Genomic DNA, 25,571 nt, shown 5'->3' with positions numbered 1-25,571 from the left:
TGATGATCTTCAGAATTTTACCCTTAGTGCTTTCTGGTTTCTGCTATCATGCAACCAATTTGTGAAATTATGAATACCAGATTAGAGCAACCAAATAACACAAAGCAGGCAACCAGTAATGCCCATGAATTAGAAAAACAGGTACATAGCAAAGCAGTAACTATCCCACTGGATGGTGACACAAGCAAATGCAACAATAGCCAAGTTTTGTGAGTATTCATTAGAGAATGGCAAAGCACAAATGAAGGACTTGGAAGTGGTGCTTACAGAAAAAACTTTATTTAGAGCAAGATATAACTATTAATTAGCTTCTTGCTTTAAAACAGGGTTTGAAGTAAATGAGCTTGTTAAAACTGCAGATGTCAGACTTGGAAGATACTGTGTTGAACATTAAATTAGCAGAAGACTAGGAAACCAAAACCACATGGAAGTCAATCAGTGCCAAACGCTAAGTAGCTAACAATGGGAAGTAATGTGAATATTGTCAAATTGAGAAGCTGGAAACATAAATTAGAACAAGAAAAACACACACTGGTGAAATAATATTAGTAAACAGATTAGAAGATTATATGAAAAGAATGGCATGAACTACAGCTGTATTGGAAAAATTAGTATCTGCTGGCAAAATATTTTGGTACTAATGAAAACCAGAACAACTGTTGATATTATGGTATATGGATCTCAATACTGAAATATGTACAAACCTGATTTAAAAAATAGAAGAGATGGGCTAGCTGAGAACATTAAGGGACTCAAAAACGCAAAACATTAAAACACCAAGACAATACAAAAATGCACAACTTGTACTGGTATTTGTCTTTTGTTTTCCTTTCTATTGTCCTGCACCACCTTTGCTAAAAGACAGTTGTTTCCCCCTCCAACTTCCTTCAGGGACTCCAAAGAAGACTCTTTTCCCCTCTCTTTCATTTCACCACACCTCACCTACAGATGATCCAATTTGCAAAAAAACCCAAACAAACAAACAAACAAACACCCACAAAAAAACCAAAAACACCAGCAAGCTTTTCTACTAACATTGACAACTCCAAAGTTTAACTCATGCATTAATGTTTTTCTAACTAAAGTAGGATATCAATAGATCTGACACCTCAATATGGGTATTTAAGTTCAACATTGACAAAACAGTGTTTCAGTGTTTCCTAAACCCTTTTCTCCATTTCTACAAAAAGTAATTTTCTTCCCTCATGCCCTTAACTGGAGTGTTATTTTTCATTCAGACAGATGTGAGCCAACTAGAGATGTGCCTGAACGTATTACCAGCATAGCATTTGCAAGACTCCTCCTCTTCCCTCTGTGCACAGAACTGATGCTTCTGTCCAGTTTATCCTTATCACTTTGTTCTGACTATTGCTCCATCGTCAGCCTCGGTATGTTCCATCTCAATTCACCAATTTCCTTTTAAAATATAACACTAAAGATCACTTTTAGTAGGATGCTCCAAAGACAAACCATTTTTCTGTTTATTATCTCCCCACCCCTCAGACAATAAAGTGCTTGTCTTCACCTTTAAAGGCTTTTTAATGCATTTGTCATCATGTTAAATTAAAACAATTGACCTTCATTTCATGTATCATGCTTAGAGATTTTTCAAAATTCCTTCGTAATCTCACTCAAAATGCGTTATGCATAGAAAAACCATAGTTTTATTCAAAATTCCTGTTGAAGTTTTGTTGAGAACAATTTGACAAATAGTTTGCTATGATGCATATCTTACAATTCTGACCAGTATTGTGCCATTATTTCTTTGCTGTCTTGTTCATGCGATACCTATATTTTTAGAACTGTCACAAGAGACTTCTCCTATCTAAATACTACTGTAATACAAATAAAACATAATGGAAAAATATTAAATATACACATAAAAATGGTTCTAAATCAGTGACCACAACAAAGTTGAATTACATATATTTACACACATGCGTACATACAATGATCGAGTTATTCCAAAATGAAATCATTACATACAGCAACATTTGTCTTTTTCCTTTTGACACACCACTACTACATACAATGAAATTCACATAAAATGAGAAAGGCATTTGTAGGTGTGCTTTAATTACTACTCTAGCTCTATCTTCAGCAGCACTATTGCAGCATTTTCCAGTACATGACACCTTGTAACAAAGCATCCCTCAACCATAGCTGGAACACCAGTTAGTGTCTATGTGCAGGGCAAGTGTCTCCAGGACAGGAACAGGAAAGCTACAGGTTGGGAAGTGATGGATGGGAGGATGCCACCAAGTATGTGCTTCACAAGAGTACAGAATCAAAACTCATTCTTCTCTCTCAAAAAATACACACATTTAATGTTGGTCTTTTAATTCTAAGAGAAAAGCAATTCCAAAAATACAAACTGAACATCAGAGTTAAGTCACCCACCATAATAAAACGAAAACAACATTCACAATAGTTAGGTCTATGGACAGCTGAAGTTTGACAAGTATTTTCTCCCCACACCTCCCCCATTTAAGTCCCCAAGTACATTCCAATATTTATCGTTAAATGAATCTTTATGAAAAATACTGCTGGTGTTCAGTTAGAATTAAAGGACTTCGATAAAATGAAACAATAAAGACAAATACAGATGGTGTGAGTAAGGTTACAAAGGCTTTACAATTTGCATTATCTCAAGATATAAACATTCAAAAATTAACATGAAGTTGCTGTGTTATCAAAATATTGCAGCTATAGGCAAGGCAACATTAAATTAATAGCTGAGGGTGTGAGAAAAAGTCCACACATTTTAGTGAAGGTAAACAGAAGTGGGAGTTTGTAATTAGCATTTTTATAAAGCTAATATAACCCAGCCAGCCATAAGCCAAACACAGGATAAAAACCTTTCTCTGCTTCCTTTGGCTATAAGGCGACAAAAAAAAAAATCAGGAAAATAGTCACCTTTTCAAGATGTTCAAGATGAGCAGAAAAAGTCAAATAACCAAGTAATGGAATAAATAAGTACTAACTCAGGCAGTACACTTTGAACCACTCTGTCATTTGCTAACGTTACATAATTTTATTTTGGTGGCAAACTGTAAGCATGTAAGAAAACTAACCTTATACAGTACAGTGAATAACCACCAAAGTAAAAATATTCTTCTGTTTACTCTTTGGCTAAAACCCCCTCAAAAGTAGCAGACAAAGAAAAAATATCTAATACTGGCAAGAGACTTTATGACTTTTTTTTTAACAAGGAAAATAATCTTACCAATTTAAAACTTGGTACATTTTATAAACACAAAAGAGGTAATGTTGTAATAAAATCAGTAATGTTACTTCAAATGGCAACATTTGTTGACCCTGTGCAATAATACACTTAGTTCATACTACATTTATCAAAATATGACTGTTCTACAGAAATCCTGCATGACTTCTGTCAACTTACTTTATAACTGGGACATGAAATTTACAATCAGAGTGCCACAAGAGCTTTCAAATTGTTATGTCCAGTAGAATTAATTTCAAAATCTTCAGATCCTGCATTATTTTTTATTGGTTCATTCAAATGGAAAATAATGGAATGTAGAGCACATGACCATCAATGACTGCACCCACTGCCAGAACATGCTGCACTGGTTGGACACCTTTCCTTAGTACATAAAAAGCAACAGCACCCAATAAGCCTGAGAAGAAATGCTGCTGTGTAAATACTGGCAACTATTCCTGAAAAAAGAATTATGGGATGTATTCTCAGAAGCTGACCGATCCCATAATTTGTATTGCATAGGTCACAATCACACATCTATATACACGCCAGGGCTGTGTGTGCATATACACCTCTGTATATACGCACACACGCACACGCACACACACAGAATATATTAAGGAGACAATGAAGTCTGGTCACAGAGCAATTTACAGGCTCAATATATTTTTTCTTTTTTTTTTTTTTTTTTTTTTTACACTTTGAAAGAAAACTTCAGTATTTTACAGTCTTCAGTAGGCATTATATACACTGCACTTATGAAATCTAGAAAGTATTGAAATAGAAATACATTTCTGCAAACATTTGGGTAAGAAAACAAACCAAGATTTTTCAAATATTTGTGCTATCTACATAGTATTTTCTCTAAATCACAATAACTGTATCCATGGAATGTTCTCTAGAAAATGTCATCTTTTTTTAAACACCATGCACATTTTTAAGCAATTGTAACCCAAAATATCCCAACCTAAAACAATCTAACAATGTTCAGATTAAAAAATTTAAGTCTCAGATCAGATTTTAAAAAGATAAGTCTTTATCACAAGAGCTGTAATGATAACAATTACATGTTAAGGCTAAACTGGTTTTGTTTTGTTTTTTTGTTTGTTTTTTTTTTAGAAACACATTTAAAGACCATTTCTCTCGTGGCTCTGCATTATGAACTGTACTTACAGATGACAGTGCAGTGAACATAATGTTCAGTCCTACAGTCAAGATGCAGTTGCTCCTTCCCACTCCACAAGATACTGCACCTTTCCATCAAGTGTCACCCGACGAGCCAACACACGGTATTTTTCCCCACAAGCTATTCTACCTGCTGCACCAAAATAACTAGTGATGGAGTTCTTCAGATGATTGAGCTGTAACTCCTGATCTGCTAAGTTGTTAAGTATCTCTGTATTGAGTTCATCATACTGGTAATCTTCCTTGCTCTCATCATCTTTGACAATTTCTGAATTTTGAGTCTGGAGTGCTTTTCGTGGAAAGCGGCCTCTCCTCCTCAAATGTGGTATTGCAGCAGGCCAAGTTCTTCCTGTACGAGTCCTTTTTCTCGAGTCAGATAAACTATTGAAAATAAAACCCCACAGCATTAACTCCAGGGGAATTCAAATAAACTATTGAAAATAAAACCCCACAGCATTAACTCCAAGGGAATTCAAATAAACTATTGAAAATAAAACCCCACAGCATTAACTCCAAGGGAATTCAGATAAACTATTGAAAATAAAACCCCACAGCATTAACTCCAAGGGAATTCAACATGTATGCTGTATCATCAGTTATTTCCATGCCACTCATGTAATAATTTTTGTTGGTTTTCACTCAAAAAATACTTATTGCCTACAGATAGCTAACTGTAAGTATGACACTTACAGTTGGTAACAATTTCAGAACTCTAAATTAAACATGAGCTATTTGAAAATTATATCAATAATGCACACAAAATGACTCCTGAAAGCACTCAATAGCATGAGCCAGAAGGGGGGGACGACAAAATAATAAAATCCACATATGTAAATAAAAGAGAAATTTTTATTTGCTGAACTTGAGAGGGAGAAGTTTTTGCTTGCAAGAATGTTGACTGCAGTTAATAATTTATTTATAAACTCTGTGCCAGAATTTTTTCATGCTCTATTGACTGTAGAAAAATCACAGCATACTTAGTATTTTATAACATGAACACACAAACCTACAAAAACAAAGGCTGCTAAAATTAATTCAGTGTACCTCACTTCTTTTGTGACTACTAGTAGAAAACTAAGCTCAGCAAATGTTTGCAGTTTAATTCTTTTCAGTAAGTGTCACTTAGACACATATTTTACATCAAAAACAGTGGTTAGAGAGCACCAAAAAATCCTCACTCTCTGCGTTGTAAACAGAACTATTAAAGACAAATTTTCACTCATCCTATTTCTTTCTGTTTCCCCATGCTATTTATAGCTCTACTCTGAGAAAATTTTAGTAAAATTAATACACTGCAAATCTTGATCTTTAGAGCAGATGAGTAACTGAGTAGTTACCTATAATGTCTGGAAATGTTAGATGAGGTAGTTTCTTTCATACTGGCAGCACCTGTGGATTCCACATCTGAGGTATTGGATGAATGTGCAGTTCCATCAGATTTCCTGTTTTGCAAGATAACAGGATTGCCAGGCAAAAAAATAATCTTACGTTAAAAACTGAGCTGACATTTTAGAAGTAAACAGATAAATTACATGGTGTTACAATGTTTGATAGGAGGGATTTTTTTTTTTAATTTACCCAACAGTGCAGGGTAATTCCAAGGCTGGGTTCTCTATCACTGGAATTGGTTCATTATCCTAAAGGGAAAAAAAAAAAAAAAAGTACTTCAACCTAAATTTTTTATTGACTTTGAGAGCAAGGGGGGAGAGGAATATAAATCCATATTAACTTGTTATGTTTTTCTTCAACATTTATGATGCAGTTAGAAGGAAGGGAAGAATAGGTAAGAAAAATCCTTACCAGAGGAGATGACTCTGGAGTTTTGTGAATCATTTTTCTTGTATAGGGACCAGGTGGACGACCTACTGATTTTTTTTTCCCTTTTCTTTCTATACCATTACTTAATTCCCTAGAAGAAAATTTGTATTTAATTCTCTATTACTGATGATAGTTTTCATTGAATATATGTCTTCCTTTGGCAATGAATATACAATTAGATGTTTATTTCTAAAATATTGTATTAAATGAGGTGATTCTGGCAAATCAAAATTTGCAGGTACAAAGCTACATGGTTTTGTTTTTATAGTAACGTAACAGATTCAATGTATTTCTGGGGCAGTACTGATTCCCAAATGTTGAAGAGGAATGAACAAGTGTTAAATATCATTTATTCATATGACCACTCTTGGTGAAAAAGATGGCACATTTACCAATAGAAGTTACTATTTCACAACATACTTCCTATTGAGAATTCTAGTTTGATTATTGCTTAAGAGATCCAGTAAGGCAAAAGGTTTTGTTTCCCAAATGACAGCAAAGTTGGGATATTTTCTATTGTTCTTACTGCTAAATTTCATGTTGATTTTTTAGAAGAATTCTACTAGAAAGTAAACTACATTTGTTCTAAGACCTTGTTTTTGCAAATAAGCTGCCTTTACAATTAACTTTTTAAAAAAACATTCTAAAAAGAAAAGGCCTTTTTTATCGGCACCAAAAAATACCCAAAGTAGCCCCAATTAACCACAACACAGCTAGAATGACTGGGTTATTTTACCTCACATCAGGGATTGGTTTAGATGACTTTCTGCCTTTAATTTTGAACTCATGTGAAGTTCCTTCTGGTTCTTTATCAGCCTTTAAAGCAGCATTCGGTGGCACAGGAGGAACTCGAATTCTCAAGCCAAACAAATGCTTCTTTTTCTTTATTTCTTTTCCAGACATAAACCTAGTTGGATATTAAATTAATTGTTAAAACTCTGGTCCCAGGGAAGGCAACTTTTACAATAGCAGGGTTCATGCAAAACAAAATTATGCAAAGAGAATATTCATTTAAATGCTACTTTACTCCCTTCTTTACCCCACTGCAATCCTACTTCTCAAAAACAATGTGAAGTGGAAGGAGGATGGAATTTAAAACAATTCTCTCTCTTGGTCTGGGTCACAATCAAAACAGCAATGTAATGTTATAGTTTGAAACAGAAACATTATTTAAAACTTAAAATGCTATCTACAGCCAGAGTGATTATCACATAGACTGAAGACTGTAACGTAAGTCAGATAAAATAGGCAAACAACTTTTAAAACAACAAGTACCAATAACTTACATAGTCTTGTAATCATTTAATGCCTCCAGGACATGCTCATATCTTTCAGATTTTGGTGTGTCTGCCAGCTGTAAAGTATTAAGAAATCATTTAACCTATCAAATTCTTTAGTAATAGAAAGATTCCAGTCACTCTTAGTCATTGTAATGATAGATTTGAATGTGAAGTACATTAACGAAATATTAGCTGTGCATATTAACAATAATCCCATATATTTTGTGATTTACATCCACAGGATTAATGCCAGCATCAAGCCCAGGACACAGAAGGAGTTTCACTTTTAAGAAGTACAAGAAAAATATCTCAAAAAGATTTAGTATAATGAAGGAACGTGACACCAGACTGCTCTCCCAAGCAATCCTAATAAGACTCCCAAGATCCTAACAATCTCCCAAGACTCCTAACAAAAAATCTTCTGTATGTACTCCTAAATTAATTGAGATTGCAAACAGAGGATAACTATATGGACAAAAGAACCTAATTATTTATGATAATTATGGCAAAATCCTGCCATAGGACCCAATTAATATTTTTTTAATACTACTCAACTTGATACAAAAAAAGAAAGGAAAACACTCAGAAAAATTATTAGAATTTAAAAAACCTAAACCAGTAGATGTATTTTCATGACCCTTTAGCTAAGAGCCAGTCTAACCTCCCTCCTTTCACCAAGGTCTGAAGTAACTAGTCCCTATCAAGCTTTCAAAACATGCAATCTTCTCTCTGAAAAACTGCATAAATAATTACAGAGAAAAGCATAACAAGTATGGTGGTGACTATCACATGGACACAACACTTATGTACCAGAATGTAAAATTAGATAGACAAATATAAATGTAAACAATCTAATTTTCAATTCGAGAAGAACTACCATTATTTCCAGTTGCCATGCCAAAACTTGTAAATTTATTTTTAATTATAGCTGTCAGCAGTTTATATGCTTCATTATTAATATGAATACTAAAGACCAGACTATACAACATTTGCAGCTCAAAGAAACCCAACAAAAAATTCAGGATCAGATAATTTTTAAAGAATACAATCTTCACCAAACAAGACAGAGAGAAAGGTCAAAGAATTCAACATGCTAACATGTTGCTAACAGCTAAAAATAGGTGAAAAAATATACTCATAAATTCCAACCTTTTAACATGATTTTGGGCAAGACTGGTAGTTTACCTGACTACCAAAACTAATGGAGGTGTTCAAGTGGTTTTAGGCAAAGTAAGTAACAACTTTTTTTCCATCAGCACCATATGCATTCTGTACAATCCATCGCTACCTAGAGGTCTTGCAACACTAAACCACAGAAAATTGCCACATTTATTGCTTTCTAAATAACAGCATGTTAAAAATTACTGGCTTAGGAGTTCTGATAACTCCACCATTTACTACTGTCTTACCTACAGCTAAAACCCTTTTCCTCTTACTCAAGTATAAATAGGTAGAGAAGGAAACAAAAATGTCATTTTTAACAGTGGCAATTTAAGGAGATCACAAAAGCCCTAAAATCATTATACTGTACATGTCAATTATTTCTGTGACTAATTTCTGTTTCCCTCATTTCCCTAATTAACTTAAGTTAATCAGATTTTTCAAGCCAATTTTTGCTAACTTCAAGAAAGACATTTAAAATCTGTTCAGAATAAGGTATTTAAATTTCCTCAATACAGCTTGTATGAATTTATTCAAAATCTAGCCCTTTAAAAGCAGAGCATTCAGACTTCAAATCAGTAGCTCCCTTGAAGGTGTAGAAGTATTAAAGAATTGAAAACACAAATTAAAGTGAGTTTACTTGTTTTGGATCCGCCCTTTCCTTCCTCTCCCTTAGTTACGTGTTTTTCACAGACAGAGCATGGATAGATTGGAAGCAGAAAGGGGAAGAGCACAGAGAGGAGCACAGCCTTTCAACTTCTTCAAAATGGCTTATGTGCTCCAAGTCAATGTTAGCTCCACCCTCCTCATCCACTGCTCTGACCTGCCAGTCAACATGACATTATGTTGAATATAAGGAATATTATGTTAAATGAACAAACAATTTTCTTCTACATTTCCCTCAATACTAACAAAATTCAGAATTAAATACAGCTTACATGTTAAGCTGTACAGGAAGATAGCTAAAAAAATCATTCTATTAAAAAAACACGGTGAAAATTACATTTTGTGTAGCCTTTTTTTAAATTCAAAGCTCAATACTTGATATGACAGATTCATTGATTCTATATGACTTAGGTAAAAGATGCCATCCACAGCAAAGTACACCAGAGATGTATTCATGACTAATTTTCAGTAATGCTTTAGTGTTTGCCTAACTTTCTATCAAACTATTGACACTGATAGTTTAAAATACATATGTTTAGACTATTTTCCATTATTTATGAAAAACAGTTACTTATTTAAACCAAGAACATACACTTGGTTAGTTCTCAAATTGTGACTGCTAATAAAAATGGACTACAGTTGTATGAATTTCCTGAAGAGAAGTATAAAAGTAGAATGTGCTGATAGAGAATTTCAACCCATTATATGCCATATATTTAAAAAACCTTCAAAACCCTAAACAATTTTCATGCACAAAAGAGTACTTACTCTATTAGCAGCATGCCACTTTGAACTTAAGTCATAAATTTTTGCATCTAACCTCATATGCAGAAACCAAGATCAACACTGGTCCTCTTAGTTAAATATGAAGTCAATCTACCTGAGTAAATTATTTCCTTTAATGCTAAGGTAAATTCTCAGTAATCAAATACCTGGGAAAATAACTGGTATAGAAATGAACTAAAAAATGTCTTGACAAGTAGCTGAATCCAACTGCAAAAGGCTCAAAAACAAACTGGACACAAACTGACCACCTCCACTGTAAAAATTAGGATGGAAAGAAGAAATCTTTGAGTAGAATATTTAACACGCAATGTGTTACACCTTAGAGACACTGAATGTGGTCTTCAAATGCAATATACTCTGCATTCAATTCGACATTTAGATTTTTGGGTCAAAGCACATGAAAATATCAAAGTAAGAAAAGAATTATGAAACTAAAACAGAAGGTAGATATGCAACAGAATAAAAACAGCTAAGTAATGGAAAGTCACCATGCAAGTCATTAGTTGCATAGATAACTTGAAGAAATTTTACAGTTTAGAAAAATATGCACCACTTAAAAAGCATCCTATTTCTGCAAGGAAATGAAAAATTATTTCATTACTTGGGATTATCAGATTTTAAGGTACTCAAGGATTTAACATCCAGAGTAAAACAGTTCACAGCTTGTCAACTCTCAGAACATATGTATGCACTGTGATTTAGAAACAAGAAAGGGTATTCTACTTACTTACCTCACCAGGATGCAATCTATCCCAGTTTTCATTAATGTAGGCCATAAGTTCAAGCTCCGAATCAAAATATTTCTTTTTATGAATAACACTTAGGTTGTAAAGGCATAGATGTGCTATATCTACCCTAGAATATTTGAATAAAAAAACCAGAGAAAACAAGTATTTTTCTTCCAATTGCTTTCCTTTGAAACAATTTAGTAGAAAAGATAATTAGCATTATACAGGTGGAGGAACACAAAGCCCAACTTAAGACACTCAATCCAGACAACACTATGAAGTCTCCTGCAATTTCTTTTCAAGTGATTCCTTCTGTTTTCCATCTCACTTTCATTTCTGCCTCATCTCATTGTCATGATATTTTTTTAAACTCCAAAACTAGTCTGGACCACAGGATATGTAGGTAAGTCTGAATTCATACTTGAATGTATCAGTTCTGAATTCATGCAAGTATTTTGGTGAATTAACATTTAACAAGGTAATTTCCACCATGTATTTGTTAGCACTAGGTATATATCCACTAAATTTGATATAATTTCTATTACAGACTAGTTCCATTAAGGCTATTCAAGGAAACTATTATAAAATATATCTAAAATATATCAGGATGTGTGCTCTGGTACTCACTATGTTTGGCTTAGATAATACAGCAGGATCCTAAACCTGCAAAAAACACTTAACTTGGATATCACAATCTTCACATACATAACAAGTGAGTAGCTGCTTGTTACTCCACTGAATGATCGCAGGATTGAATCCCAAGAGCGTGCAATCACAATCTATCTCTACCCTTACAGATAAACTTTGAAAGAGATTTATCCCTGATCATACACACAGCAAGAATGACTCAGGAAACAGCTCAAGCTAACAAGCAGATTTCCTTTTTAGCAAGGAGAACCAAAACACCAAAAGGAAAAGCAGAGTATTCAACTCACCCTTTTTTAAAAATTTATACTTACCATCTCAAGGGTAAACGTTTGAGGTATTCTGGTCCAGAACTGCAAACTGAGCAAATGAACGTATAAAACCTACAAATACATACATATGTACATGAACACGTGTCTGGGTGATGGGTGTCCATACACACAGTGTTTCAACACCCTGATCATGAAAAAAAAAGAATGTTAAGCAAGCTAGAAACACAGCCATATAGAATTTTTGAGTCCCTTTATTCTTTATCTTACTTTAGCAACTTCTATAATCTGCACTGATACCTACTGGGCCAGATACAAGGCACTTCTTTGAGCTACTACTGCTTCATTCTGCCTGAGAAAGCCCCTCAACCTGTGACTGTATCAGTTAAGATGCTCTGTAAGGTCCCCAGCACAATCTCTCAAATGCAAAAACCTGTGCACCAGGGTAAATATGCATTTTAAGGACCCATACATTCCTGGGTCCTAACTCAGTTCCTTCATACAAACATTCCAGAAAAATTTCCACATAAAATTATAATAAATAATGAATTAAATGCTCTTTGATTCTCTTCTCCAGTTTTCCTCTTTTATCTGCTGCAAGTGCTCCAATTTCCTCTTAAAATAAAAGCACAGACCACCACTCTTTAGTTTCTTTTTGTCCTAATTCCTTACACATGAACAGAAGATGTAGAGTTGCACCTAATGTATAAAGGATTTCCACACAAAGTAAAGGCAGTAACAGCTGCAATCCATTGGTCACCTCTCCACCACCCACCACTGCATCCTGTTCAACTGAGATGAAGAACTGCATTTTCCTGGCACCCAAACACAGGCTGTCTTGTGTACAAGCTTCTACTCAAAACTCAACCCCTTTCTGAAAAACACTGTTGTGTTATGGATGCCCTAATAAAAGCTCGTATGTGAGATTTCCCTCACATTTTAAATAAATACAACCAACAAAATACAGCTTAATTTTCTTACCTGTCACCAAAAAGCATTGGCTTTTGGAGGCACTGCACACAAGCCTCATGAAACCACTGTTTACATTTGCAGCACTGCAACATCTTTAGATACCAGCTTCAACAACAGAAAGAGACACAAGATGTGTTTAAAAAGTTACTAAAAATTGTTTTTTCATTATATTTAAGTTAAATAGGAAGGGATCTTTTGACCGAACCTGATTTGCACAGTTTATAAAACAGTCATCTCTATGGATATTTCAGAACCATTTAGTTCCATAATGAATTACTAGGAAAGACAGAAGAATAATAAAAGCCCAGTAAAAGAATTAATTAAATTATTAAATTAGGAAAAAACCCATTTAATTTACTGTGACATCCACTTTTTAATTCTCAGTAAGAATTAAGGAATTCCATATAAGCGCCTTCTGACATACTAGATTTAGCTTCCTTATTTCCTAAAGCACAACACAACCGCATTATGTCACAAACATTTGTTCTGGGGATCCAACTACTTGAATCCTCAAAAGAAACCTCATGGTTTACACCTTTTCCTTTCTCAGCTTCTCCCTTGAGAAACGGAACCATGCAAAACTGACAGCCATGTTTGTTCAAGTCTCAAACCAGAGCTCTGTCCTGCGTGTATACCCTCAAAAACTTTGCTTTTTTTGTGGGACTCTATTTGCCTTGACCTCAAATCTACCATGCTATTTTATTCTTTCACTCATTCATGCAGACACCAGAGTACCACTCTCTACCTGCTTAAGAAGTCCTCTTCTTGCCTTTTCTAAAAAAGAACCAGTAGAGGACTCTAATGCCATAAGAGGAAAAAAAGAAATCTTTTCCCTACCAGTCACTGAAAACCAGGGTATGACATTATGGTAGAATCAGAGAGCTGTCTATTCCAACAAAATTTAATAAACTAATCTCTAGGTACTTTTGTTTTTGTGACTTATGACAGAGCTGAGTCAAAATCAGAAAAATTCTGCCTAGAACTGCAAGATCATCAACAAACAATTTCATCCAAACTCAACACATCAACAGTAGCAACACGAAAAAAATTCTTGCTTATTACAAAAGGTACTCTGATGATCTGTGATGGTCACATTAAAATTAAAACAAACTAAAATATTTTATGGGAGAAGAAATTAACATATTTCCCCACTGTGAGACACTCCAAAAATGTATACAGAATTCAAAATCCCACTTTGCATCCGGTTTCTGATATGTACACACAACAGAAACAAAAATAAACAAGTTCAGAAGGAAGTTTGGAAGAAAAGACTCCAAGTTTGTAGCTGCAGTAGAGAGAAGTTCTTACATATTATGCATTTACTTACTCCCCAGGTCCTCCACAATAGCAGTAACACTGCTGGACGTTGGTTTTATGACCAGCATCCCACTCAAGGTCTGTTGCATTATATGGTAACGTTTGTTTCATGACTTGCAGTGCTTTGGCATTTGGTCCTTTCTTAAGTGCACCACCTCTCTGGGCCAGAACAGAAACATTAGTTTACAAAAACCAGTCATGTATTTCTGAAACTTTCAAAGCTTTTCATTTGATTGTAGAAAAGTTTTCATAACTTTCAAGTCAAATACTTTCAGGTGTATTTATGTTTTAATACTAGCATGTTTGTTTAAAAGTGTAACATTGTCAGTTTCTAAAAACAGCATTACTTCTCAACATGCAAAATTTGAGTTCAGATCAAAGATAAAAAAGAAATCACTGAAAAAAAAGCCAAATCTTTTTATTGTTTCAATTTCAAAAACAAAGATGCATGCAATACGAAATGTATTAACTTGTTTTTCTAGAAACACACCTTTGTTGTTGTTGCAAACACACACTGTCGGCAGAGCCATTTATCATCTGAATCAATCACGCTGGAATCAATATTTGGTGTGTGACACAGCTGATGGTAACCTGGATGAAAAATGAACAGCCAAACTGTTATTAAAATGACAAAAGCTTACACAGAATTAATATGTTGCCAAAAGCACATAACTGAATGCAACAATAAGGCATTATCCATAATTAAGTGCCAAAAACCTGAACAAAAAGATTGGTAACACATTCAAAATGGTCTTTTAAATTTTCTTAGTAGAAAAAAATAATTTTGACTTACAGAACAGGTGTTAGTCACTTTAACATGGATTATCATCTTTCACTGAGCTGTTAATAGCCACTAAGGGCTACAAAATTTAAGATCAGTTGAGCAGTCAGTCATAGCCGGGCAAATATCCTCCTTTGTGAAACAAATCAAAACATCTTTTAAAATGCAGTAAATAGAAAAAAAATCTAGTTACCTTGCCCACATTTATCACATATAACCATTTCATTTGGTGCTTCTGAATACTCTTCCTGACATATTGTACAGACCATTTCCCCACTCTCAGTGGCTCCTAGACAAAGATGAAATTGTGATTTTTTTTCAGATTATATCTGCAGTTGAAACACAGTTACCACATGTACAGCCTTCTTCATAATTTCACTTACAGATGCATGCATTGTAGAAACCCATTGTTACAGTGACAAACTTCTTAATAAGAACATATTCAGACATTTTGTACAGACTGTGCTATAAATATTTATATCACTGATAAGCTATCAGATATTTATATGCTTTATTGCCTACTGACTATGCAATCCATGGTTCCTCAACATCAACAATAAAAATCCAGTAACTGAATAAAGAATGCAAATTTAGGCTAAAAATACCTAAAAATAAATACTATCTGAGTTGGAAGGGACCCATAAGGGTCATCAACTTGAAATTTTCTCATACTCATTGATTAAATTTTGACTGTTAGGATAAATGAATCAGAGATTATAAACTAGTACTACACAGAAGCAGAACAGCATTTTTTACAAGCTTAAAGAAATAAAGCACTTGATTTTTTGCTATTACAAATCAAATACAAAGCTTTTCCTTTAAGTAGACAGTATTTAGCTTAAACATCAAGAATCAACAAGAGCCAGGGCAGATTTCCATTGTGTTTGTACAATGAGGAAATTATCATCCATGCTTCATTAGCATTAGATTATAAAAACATTAACTACTATTGAAATGTCTGAAAAGCAGTAAGGTATTATATGATGGGTGCCTCACTTGATAACTACACATTTCTTTATATCACATGAATACTCCAAAACCTGTAACGGTTTCTTATGTGTAACAGTTATGGTGTTCCTTTTAAGTGTCAAAACTCTGCACAAACATAAGATTCACTAAGCTTTCATTTCTTTCCATATTATGTCATTTCAACTGAAAATAGTATAAAGAATATAAACTTGGTGTAAATCAGGGCCTGAAATTTTCTCTTAAGGCAGAGAACTAATCCACCCCCATGCAAACAAACTCAAATGTGATTATTTTTGGAAGTCTTCTCCACCTCACACATGTGAAAACAGACAAACAAACAAAAGCCCAAAACAAAACAGTAACTTCAATGACAGTTGTTTGAAAATATTTTTTTCTTACTTGTTTAATTTTTGCTCCTGGTTCACATTAAATTATATCACTCTTTAGAATAAAAGAATATAATATAATAATCTTTTTTAAGATATAACAGTAATCTAAACAAATAGGATACCAAACAACAACTACTTCATGGAAGTTCTTGCCTGTTTGTATGTCCTTCCAGAGAACCCAGGATTTGGAACTGTCTTCAAATATAATGAAGCAGTTCTGTTTCAGTTTGTTTATCTGGAAGACAGAAATACAGTGGAAGCCATGAGTAAAAGCACCAAACAGGAGTAAAAGCACCAAACAGAAGACTGTATTTAATACTACATAAGTGAGACAGTAATACTGCAACTTTCAACAGTATGCGACACTTTAAGACTCCAGTGAAGTTAAAAAATGTGATTACCTTTTTGATAGTTCCAAGATAAAACAAGCCATCTGACCATCTAGCTAGGACATCCTGACCTTCCTCAAATTTACAAAGTGGCTTTTTGGCTTTCTGTCCATCATGTACCGACAGCTTGGCCAGAGACGCTGAGCTCTTATGGCTGCGACGTAAAGGAGACCGCTTATGGACCAGTGAGTTTCCCACCGCTGCGGAGTCTCTAAGGGAAGGCAAGCAGGAGAACAGGTAACCAGAACTGCGTTCAAGGAACTGTGCACTGGAGATACCAACACCACCAACTCCAGGGAACAAAAGACCCGCTTGTCTTTTGTAACTTTACACACCTTTAGTAGCAGTACCTCTGCTACTATGCAAGTGTACACCTTCTGAAAGGAACAAGTTTATAAAAGAGAAGAGTTCTGGGCAATCAACTGACGTAAATGAGGATGGGGATGCTCATCCCCAGCTCAGAGACTCTTCATAAAATCACCAGAAGCATTGAAAAACACATCAAAAACATTCAATACAGGATTACTTATGCAAAACTCAAATCACTGCCAGTTTTCTAAAATTCCAAGGAAGCTAAAAAGATCCCAAGCCAATTCTAACTGCATTACCTTGGCTGGGAGAGTACACCTTGGGCATTATGCTGGCTCAAGGTAAACGCTGAGGTACCTCCAACACAGAATCATGCAATGGCACTAAGCATAGCTGTAGAGCTTTCCAGCACAGGAAGAATTTCTACATGTTGAATTTCGTATGTAAAAAAAATTTTCCTTTCTGTTAGAGTAAGGGTGGAAAATAACAAGGAAGGAAAAACAACAGATCTTGCAACCTTTCTTCATACATGAAACCCAAAATTCTAAGTTATTTGTATCAAGAAGCATTTTTCCTCATATATTCCACAGCATATAGTCTATCTATATACAAGTATGGATATGCTTTTATGTCAGACTAGCTGTCAAACACTACACTTCAATTAGAGCAGTAAAATAGAGAAAATTATAAAACAGGACCACAGAGTGCACAAGGAAGAATTTCACAAGTAATACTCAGAATTTGAGACTATGCAATAAAGTTCCCATTTGTATATCCAAATGTATTTTCTCTAGAAACTACATGTTTGTATAACTAGGATGCAAACACAGTTAGGGATCAGGGAATTAAACAGGATACAGCCAATTGAAAAGCAGTTTCACCTCACTCAAGACATCTTAGGTACATTATCAGCACCAAAACCAGTTGAATTCATTTCAAAGCATGAACAAAAGCAGTAATTAGTGCCCCACAGAGTTTGAGAATTGCTATACAGATATTTGAAAAGTTGCTCTACAGCTTCAAACGGAAAGGAAATATCTCTCTAAAGAATTTACTACTCACAATATGACAATAAAACTAGAAATGGAATGGCTTAAAATACCACATTAAACAGTTTAAACCAAGAAGGTTAGGCACGAGAAAATCAGCTGCTTTAAGTATATTTATAATCTATGTGACATTTAACAATGACATGACAGTAAGAGCAGCTACAATGGGCCTCAGGCATCCTCATGCACAACTGGGTCACCAGTTTAAGTCCTGCTTGATCCCAAACACAAAAATATTCAGATGGGTGACCAGGAAGACCAGAGGAACAAAAAAATCCTTTGGCTTGTTTCACAGCTGACGCCTTATCACTTCATCTGACATCCTGCATCACCGCATCAGAAAATTTAACTGTCATTTTCCATCTTCTCTCTTCATGGTGTAAGTAACATTGGTCAGACCCACCATCCAGCCAGATTTCCCAGACAAAGAATCTTACCAATTCTGCTGCTTCTTACACAAAAGCTGATTCAAGTTACTGCTACTTTTCTTCAGCTCTACTCTAACCTCTGATAAATGAGACAGGATACATGCAGCATTCAAAATATGTTTACAATAACAGTAAAAGTGTGGCAGCCCAGGACTTACTTCTTGCTTTCTTGGCATTAACATCTGGTTTACCACTGGTTTGACAGAACTACCCTCAGAGAGGTTCAAAGACTTTCTTTCCAAATTTTTTCTAACATTTAAGACCCTAGAAAAAGCTAGATTAGCCTAGCTAGGCTAGCCTAGAAACAGGTAGCTATTCCTGCTACCAGGCAGCAATGTTTACTCTTCTTTTCCAGTACTTAAAAAAATATGAGATCTTATACCAAATACACAAAAAGACACAAATTCATTTATCACAAACGGTAAGATTGTCACTTTAAAAACAACTGTGAGCTTTATTTTTAAAAAAAAAAGGTCTTCAAAAGCATTATTTTAAGAACAAAAGTTTGTCTCACAACACCACTGAAATCACAACAAAAAAAAAAGTGTGCATCATTTTCTGGCACAAAACACTTAAATGAATCTATACATTCACTTATGCAACAACATAAATACACAATAGCAGCTTCAGACCCTGAAGAACCTTGATACCCAGAAAAGACGTGAGCCAATAAACCAGACACTTCTCTATTGTCCACATTGCTCTCTTTGTGAGTGATGGCAGTGCTGAAGTGACAACTAAACAGCTCATGAAGCAGCTCCTGCTGTGGCAGTTCATGGTTTATCTCAGACACTGAAAATAGGGTTGGTTATTACAATGGGCTGACAGTAACTTAACAGTTGCTTGCCACATGGATAGGAAGTTTCCCTCCAGGGAAACACTCTCTCAATGATTTTGACTGTGATTAAGTAGGAAGTCAACTGTTTTAACCAGTTGGCTTTAATGAACAGGATCTAAGTTACTTAAAGTAGGTGTCTCTGAAGTATCTTCCAGAACCACTGCACAAGAAATGCAGCACAGACCCATGTAAAAACCACATGCATAAAATGCCACTAACTTGCCCATCTGTCTTGTCACAGCTCTAACTGCTGTAGTGGAATGCCAAAAAATCACACCTACCATTAAAATAAAGCTTTTGTTGGAAATTTAAATGCAAACTGAATTTTAAAATTGGCAAGCAAGAAGGTTTAAGTTCCACATTTTCCAGCACCTGGCTTTCCAGTCTTCCTTAAAGTTAGTTTCATAGCACCCTCCTAACATATGGTTACAAACAAAATTAGTGACATTGAAATAACAATTTCCCCACCATCTTAAATACTTCTCTCCAAGAACTTATAACTGCACAATATCCATCAGATGCAGTTTTTTTCAAAAAATCTTATACAATATAAAGATTGACATTATCTCATTGAACTTTCACAACCAAGCTACACTGTATGTCATACAGTATATATGGCTATACATCTATTACTCAATGTTAAGTATGCTGTGCTGTACTCTTATTCTAGCACTTAAAATGCAAAAACAAATGAAGTACTTACATACCCATGCAATCTTTCAGAAGTTAGTGGTGGCAGTCAGTAAAATGTATCTGCACACTGATATATGTTTGAAGATAGAAATGCACTTCCACCTTTTACTGAGAAGTTGATGTAATGAAGAACTGAAAATGCTCACTGATTTTCACCTTGGAGCTTAGACCATAGCCACAGATACCCTCAAGCAAGACAGGCATATGGATACCTTCCATTCACCTACTAATGCAACATATTATAAACTAATGAATTAGTTTATAATATGTTGCAGAAGAGGAGAGTATTGTCATTGCCAACAGGAATGGCAAACTTCCTCCCAAAGTCAACTACCTAAATCAGTCTGATTTACGAACCACAAGCAGTTACTGTGCCTAGCACTGTATTTATCAAAATCAGATTTATTAGTTTTGACTCACTTGTAACTCTAATCTCTTTATCGGCAGTTAGAAAATGTTGGTGTTTACTTGGTACCTCTACAGCTATTCTACAGAAGGAAGAAGTGGAAAAGCTGGGGGAAAAAGATGTGAAGAGGCTGGAGGATTAAAAAGACTGAGCATTCTTGTTTCCAAGTGTCTTTTTATTAAAATCATTCATACTCCTGTACTCCTTCAGTCTCAACAACTGCTGTGAAAAGACTTCTGTTAAGAAAAACTCCCTTGATGGTGGTTGGTTCTTTTGGTTTTTTTTTTTACCCAGCCATCTCAGTTCACTGATCTGTTTAACAGAATGGTTTGTAAGCACAACTGAATAAATGCAATCAATCAACTTGGGACACAAACTCCCTCAGCTGGCACTGCCAGACTGCATGACTGAACTACTCAGGTTCACTAAGAACCCATGCAATTTCAGGAAACTTTTCGAGAAGAGCTGCCAGATTCATAAATGCTGCAACAGTAACAGATGATAGCTACCCTATGAGAACAGATAGTTTTTGGAAGCACTAAAGATACTAAGTTTTAACAACAAAGTGCCCAAGAACATTAAGAGAAAATTTTAAACCACTGAGAAAACTCAAAGTGGGACAAACAGCTCATTTATTCCTAGTAAATACAAATTACAGTGAAGGTATGATTACTTTAAAAGATTTATCAGAAGAGAATTCAGATAGAAATCACACACAGAGCATTGAACTAAGACAGCCCACAGAGGTTTAGGATCTATCTCAAAAGCGGAAAGGCGGTATCCCACAGGAAAGGAAAATATAGTGAAAGACCTTATGACAACTAGAGATAATCACTTCAGATTCTGGAAGTGTGATGTTACTGCTGGTTAATTGCATTTTTTTGGTCTGAAGTTGCAAACTAGCCCTTTATTACAGAAAAATGAACAATGAAGTTGTAAGATGCTGTAAAATACCATCAGTCTTCTCTCCTGCCCCTGTTTCACTGCTGAGCTGCCACCTAGGGAGAGGAGATGTTCCCTCCCCCATCAGAATCTCTCTTATTCCAATGTAGGCATGTTACTTATCCTCCTGCCTGTACTGCTGTGAAGAGACTAACTGCATCACACTGGTTTTCTCACAGGAGCTGGAAGGCTGCAGTTATGTCTCCCTGAAGCTAAATGAACCTGCTTCCCTAAGCCTTCTCTCATAGAGTAAGTGCTGCAGTCCCTGACTGTCTTGGTGGACCTACACCAAACTTTGATGTCTCTTGCAGTGGTAGCACCCAAACACAGCATTCTGCTCAGATGCTGTCTAATGACTTTGAGGGGAAATTATTATTTCCTTCTACACAGTCTTCTACTTCAGTTCTTACAGCCCAGGATATATTGCCTTAGTTCACAGGACACAGTGCTGGCTGGTATTCTGCTTTCTGTCTGTCAGATCCCCAGACAATCTTGCAAAACTGACTCCCAGCCAATCTTAGCCTGCGGTTCCTTCTTCAGATAGAGGACTTTGCTTTCTCATCTGTTGAATTTCATGAAGTTGATGTTCAATCTCTTCCTTCAGCCTTGCTGAAACTGAGGCTAGACAAGGTCCTCCCCATGTTCAAAAACCCTGCCATTTTTAACACAGAAGGTGGTCAGGCTGTTCAGGCCATGATTTTTATTTTTGGTGACTGTTATCAGCCATCACCTTTCCATGCATCCAGAAGCATCCTCCAGGAAGACTTCATGACTTCCCTAACGACCAAGTGAAGCTAACCGGCGTGTCTTTCCCTGGGTTGAACACTTAGCCCTTTCCAAAGATGGGTGTAATACGTGCAATTCTCTAATCATTATGGATTAGCCCTGTTCTTCACAACCTGCAATAGTGAGGACGAGCCCTACAAGAACACCACATAGTTTCCTTGGTGCTCTTAAAAGCAGCCTGGTCCAAGGAGGCTACATGAGTCAAGTTCACATGTTTATTCAAACTTGCAGCAAGCCAATTCATAAGCCACTCAATCAAAGCTTAACAAACCCACCATAGATAGAGGTTAAATTATCATTTAAGGCAGAACAACTTTGTCCTACCAATGATTTCAGGGTAATCATTCTGTATAAGCCACCCCTTGTCAATAAGATGAGGAACTGTAATTTGCTTATTCTCAGTTTTAGCTAATCAACCCTATAGTACCCATGATGATCAAACGTGATTTCACATAATACATTATTATCCCAACAGGATGGTTGGCTTTGGTGAGGGTTTTAATTCTTTCAGAGGGCCTTATATTTTGGCTATGATTTTCTTTCAGAAGTTCAGCCAGAGGACTGAGGGGAAATGACTGTGATATAAAACATGTCAGAGAGCATCTAGATAGAATACTGAGGTTTTGCTCTCTGACCTTGTGAAATATGACTGTTCTTAATAACATTGATGCATACTGTTAAAAAGAGGTGGCCACCAGGATAAGTGTACTCTCATCTCATGTTCATAATATTCCAATCATTTGTGATTTTATTTTTGCCCACATTCTCCCTCAAGAAATCTCAAATAACTAGAAGTGTTTTAAATCTCTGATATAAATAGTGAAAGGATTGGAGTTTAAAAGATCATTACAGAATAACACATTTAGTACATAGGGAAGAAAGGGCAGCCGTGTATTGCAAGAGTCATTTGTTTGGGGTTGATCATGTGTTTGCACATGAAGGTACAGGGAGAAAACAATGGTACTGGGTCACAAGACACCTTTTCTGACCATAATTCCCCTTAATTGTATCCTCAGCACCTCTGTGAAGGCAGCAACCGCCTTTTGTATCCAAATAAATCCAGTACCTGCAGCAACAGACCTAAGGGAGTGTGATCATGGCCCCCAGCAATGAAAGAAATAACAGACAACATGCTACCTTACACTGGGAGAAGTGGGGAAGAAAAAGGATTTCAGAGCTGAACAAAATCCTATAATAAGTTTTCTTCTTTAAGGTTAGTCCGCAAGAGCAGCAACCTCCATAAGCATTCCACAAAATTTAAAAAACAAATAGATCTAAAACATAAGTAGTAATATCCTTGAAGATATTTAGTTAATGAAGTATGTCCAGACTCATCAGGAATGCCCTCATCATTAGCTCTCCTTCTCTCAAAGAAAGCTCTCCTTCTCCTCCTTCTCTCCAGCCATACCTGTGGTTTCATAATTCTTCTCCTGTTGTGTTTTGCTCAAAGACACACTTCCCCTCCATTTCCGGCAAGGAAGGCCTGTGAAGAAGGTGAAACCAACTCTGCAGCAAGGCCAGTGGCCACTCGTGCAAAAAGCACGGCCAATTCACAAACTAGCCCAAGATTCATACTGGCTTCTAGTCACATCTGCAAGCTTCCTTCCCCACAACTCACATGAGGAGCACAAAATATGCTTCAGTGCCTCTACATTAATTCACATCCACCTCCAGGGAATACTGAAGTCCACTGTCTACTAGGAAATTAACTGGAACTTATTTGTTACAGCTGCTCTTCTCATAAATTTTACCTGATCTCCTGGTGCAGGGAAGGACAAACATAACTTCATACTATCAATACATGTCTCTTTCACCTATTAAAAAAATATATATACCCTGCTGACTACCACATTAAGTCATATGAGAAGCATCTACATCTGATTTTAAATTCTTTCTAGAACAGAAAAGGCAAGTTGTTGAGAAGCCACGCACCTTTATTTGACAAAAGAAGGGTTAACTGTGGAAAACATTACTACATTATACTCTCAGCACAGAGCCACATTTCACAGCTTGCAGCTCCTTGCAAAGATTCTTCTCATTTTCACTACATTATGCATTTCCTTTCATATGTTCAATCTTCGTTTTCCTTATTCTCCTTTAAATGAAAAGCTATTAACTCATTAATCTGTATTCTAATAATACTGAAATGAAACATTTTTGCCTCCTCTCTTAATCTCAAATGTTTTCAAATTAAATACAATTTGAGCTCTCAAAAAAGGGACAAACATTACCAGGTTAACTTTTACCAACCTGACTACAGATGAAAAGAAAAAGAAATGAGGGAAACTTTTTTGTTACTATCCCACACTTTTGGCAGTTTGAGCGTATATCATTGATCACATTCCCTTACACTAAGTCAGGAGAAAACCATGTCATTATCCATTGCTATGCTTGACCTTTTAAAACTATGATAAGCTGGGCCTATCACAAATTCCAGAAACAACCATAATGCTACTCTGCTTTCCTGGCAGAGCCTTTCATTTAATTATGCAGGCCATCTACTTCTAATAGCACCCTGATCCTTTATGGATGAACAACAACCCCTCGTATTTCAACACTAATATCAGCGTCCAGAGCACCCAGCACAGAACCATATTGTTCTCTTTCACTGAAAGAGGTATCAGCCCATTCTTTCCACAGAATTCAATACCAAAAAAAGGAAAATGCATTACTGCATATCCTTTCAGCCAGCAACAGTTATCACATTTAAGTGGACTAAAAACCTGCTGTGCACATTCAAATCATCAAGCCTGACAGAAATTAAGAGATGAGGCATTTCAAACAAAAAAAACAAAACAAAAAAACAAAAAAAAAAAAAACCAAAAAAAAAAAAAGCCACACAAAAAAATCCCGAACAAACAGATAAAAAGAAACAAAAAAACCCCCAAACACAAAGTTACCAACGAAAACCACTACCTCTTTGTGCTGCTCTCTTCGCACTCGAGCAAACGCAGCCTACTCGGACAATATCCTTGAAGGAGAAGATGAAAATACAGCTGGCGCGAGGCTGATGGCACCTCACCGCTGCAGCCCCCGGCCCCGCCGACCGGCCCGCTGCCTCCCTCCCTTTGTTTTGGTCACCGAGGAGCACCACTGACCCCTCACATTCGCCTGCCAGCGGCCGCTCGGAGGGAGCTCCCTCCTCCCTCCCTCCCTCCAAGGCCTCGGGCTCCCCGCGCCGGAGCGGGCCCCTCGCCGCGCTCCCCGCCGCGCCGCTGGGATGCGGCACCGGCGGCCCGGGCTGCGGGGATCGCGCCCCCCCTCACCGCGCGGGCCCGGCCGGCCCTCCCTCCCCCCCACCCCTCACCTCATTCGGTCTCTCCAGTGGTGCCAACCGCCTCATACAGGGAAATCGGCGAGCTCGGGAGCCTCCCCCGGCAGCGCGGCGCGGTGCGGCCAGGCGGTCGGTCGGTGCGCAGCGGGCCCCCGGGCGCGGACCCGAGGCGGAAGGCGGCGAGGGACGGTCAGACCCGCCTCACGGGCAGCCCGGCCCCAGCGCAGCCCCTCGCCATTTTTGTTTCCCGCGGAGGAGGCGCTGGTGC

At 36.5% G+C, this 25,571-nt stretch overlaps 1 protein-coding gene across 2 annotated transcripts; it reads right to left on the bottom strand.

Annotated features, from left to right (window-relative positions):
- Positions 1-1,889: 1,889 nt before the first annotated feature.
- On the bottom strand, positions 1,890-25,571 carry MTF2 (metal response element binding transcription factor 2). Of its 2 annotated transcripts, none has more exons than XM_059854243.1 (15): positions 25,337-25,571; positions 16,591-16,789; positions 16,343-16,424; positions 15,025-15,120; positions 14,541-14,641; positions 14,061-14,209; positions 12,743-12,838; positions 11,807-11,875; positions 10,851-10,974; positions 7,513-7,580; positions 6,963-7,133; positions 6,209-6,317; positions 5,987-6,045; positions 5,746-5,850; positions 1,890-4,789 (listed from the first exon to the last, which is right to left on the bottom strand). In XM_059854243.1, exons 1-15 carry the CDS (start codon positions 25,339-25,341, stop codon positions 4,435-4,437), a joined length of 1,788 nt encoding a protein of 595 aa, XP_059710226.1. In that variant the 5' UTR covers positions 25,342-25,571; the 3' UTR covers positions 1,890-4,434. The 2 variants fall into 2 exon arrangements, with proteins under 2 accessions (XP_059710226.1, XP_059710227.1); XM_059854244.1 differs by lacking the exon at positions 25,337-25,571 and adding an exon at positions 24,946-24,985.

This window comes from Haemorhous mexicanus, chromosome 9, assembly GCF_027477595.1.
Source record: "Haemorhous mexicanus isolate bHaeMex1 chromosome 9, bHaeMex1.pri, whole genome shotgun sequence".
In the NCBI taxonomy this organism is placed as follows: domain Eukaryota; kingdom Metazoa; phylum Chordata; class Aves; order Passeriformes; family Fringillidae; genus Haemorhous; species Haemorhous mexicanus.
The sequence above is the reverse complement of the archived record's forward strand: the minus strand, read 5'-3'. Positions and strand labels throughout refer to the sequence as shown.

Excerpts from the sequence above, each read along its gene's own strand:
- MTF2 (XM_059854243.1), bottom strand. Across the intron at positions 7,581-10,850 it reads ATAGATTGCATCCTGGTGAG|CTGGCAGACACACCAAAATC; the intron begins GTAAGTAAGTAG and ends AATACTTTACAG. Across the intron at positions 5,851-5,986 it reads GAATTACCCTGCACTGTTGG|GAAATCTGATGGAACTGCAC; the intron begins GTAAATTAAAAA and ends CTTGCAAAACAG.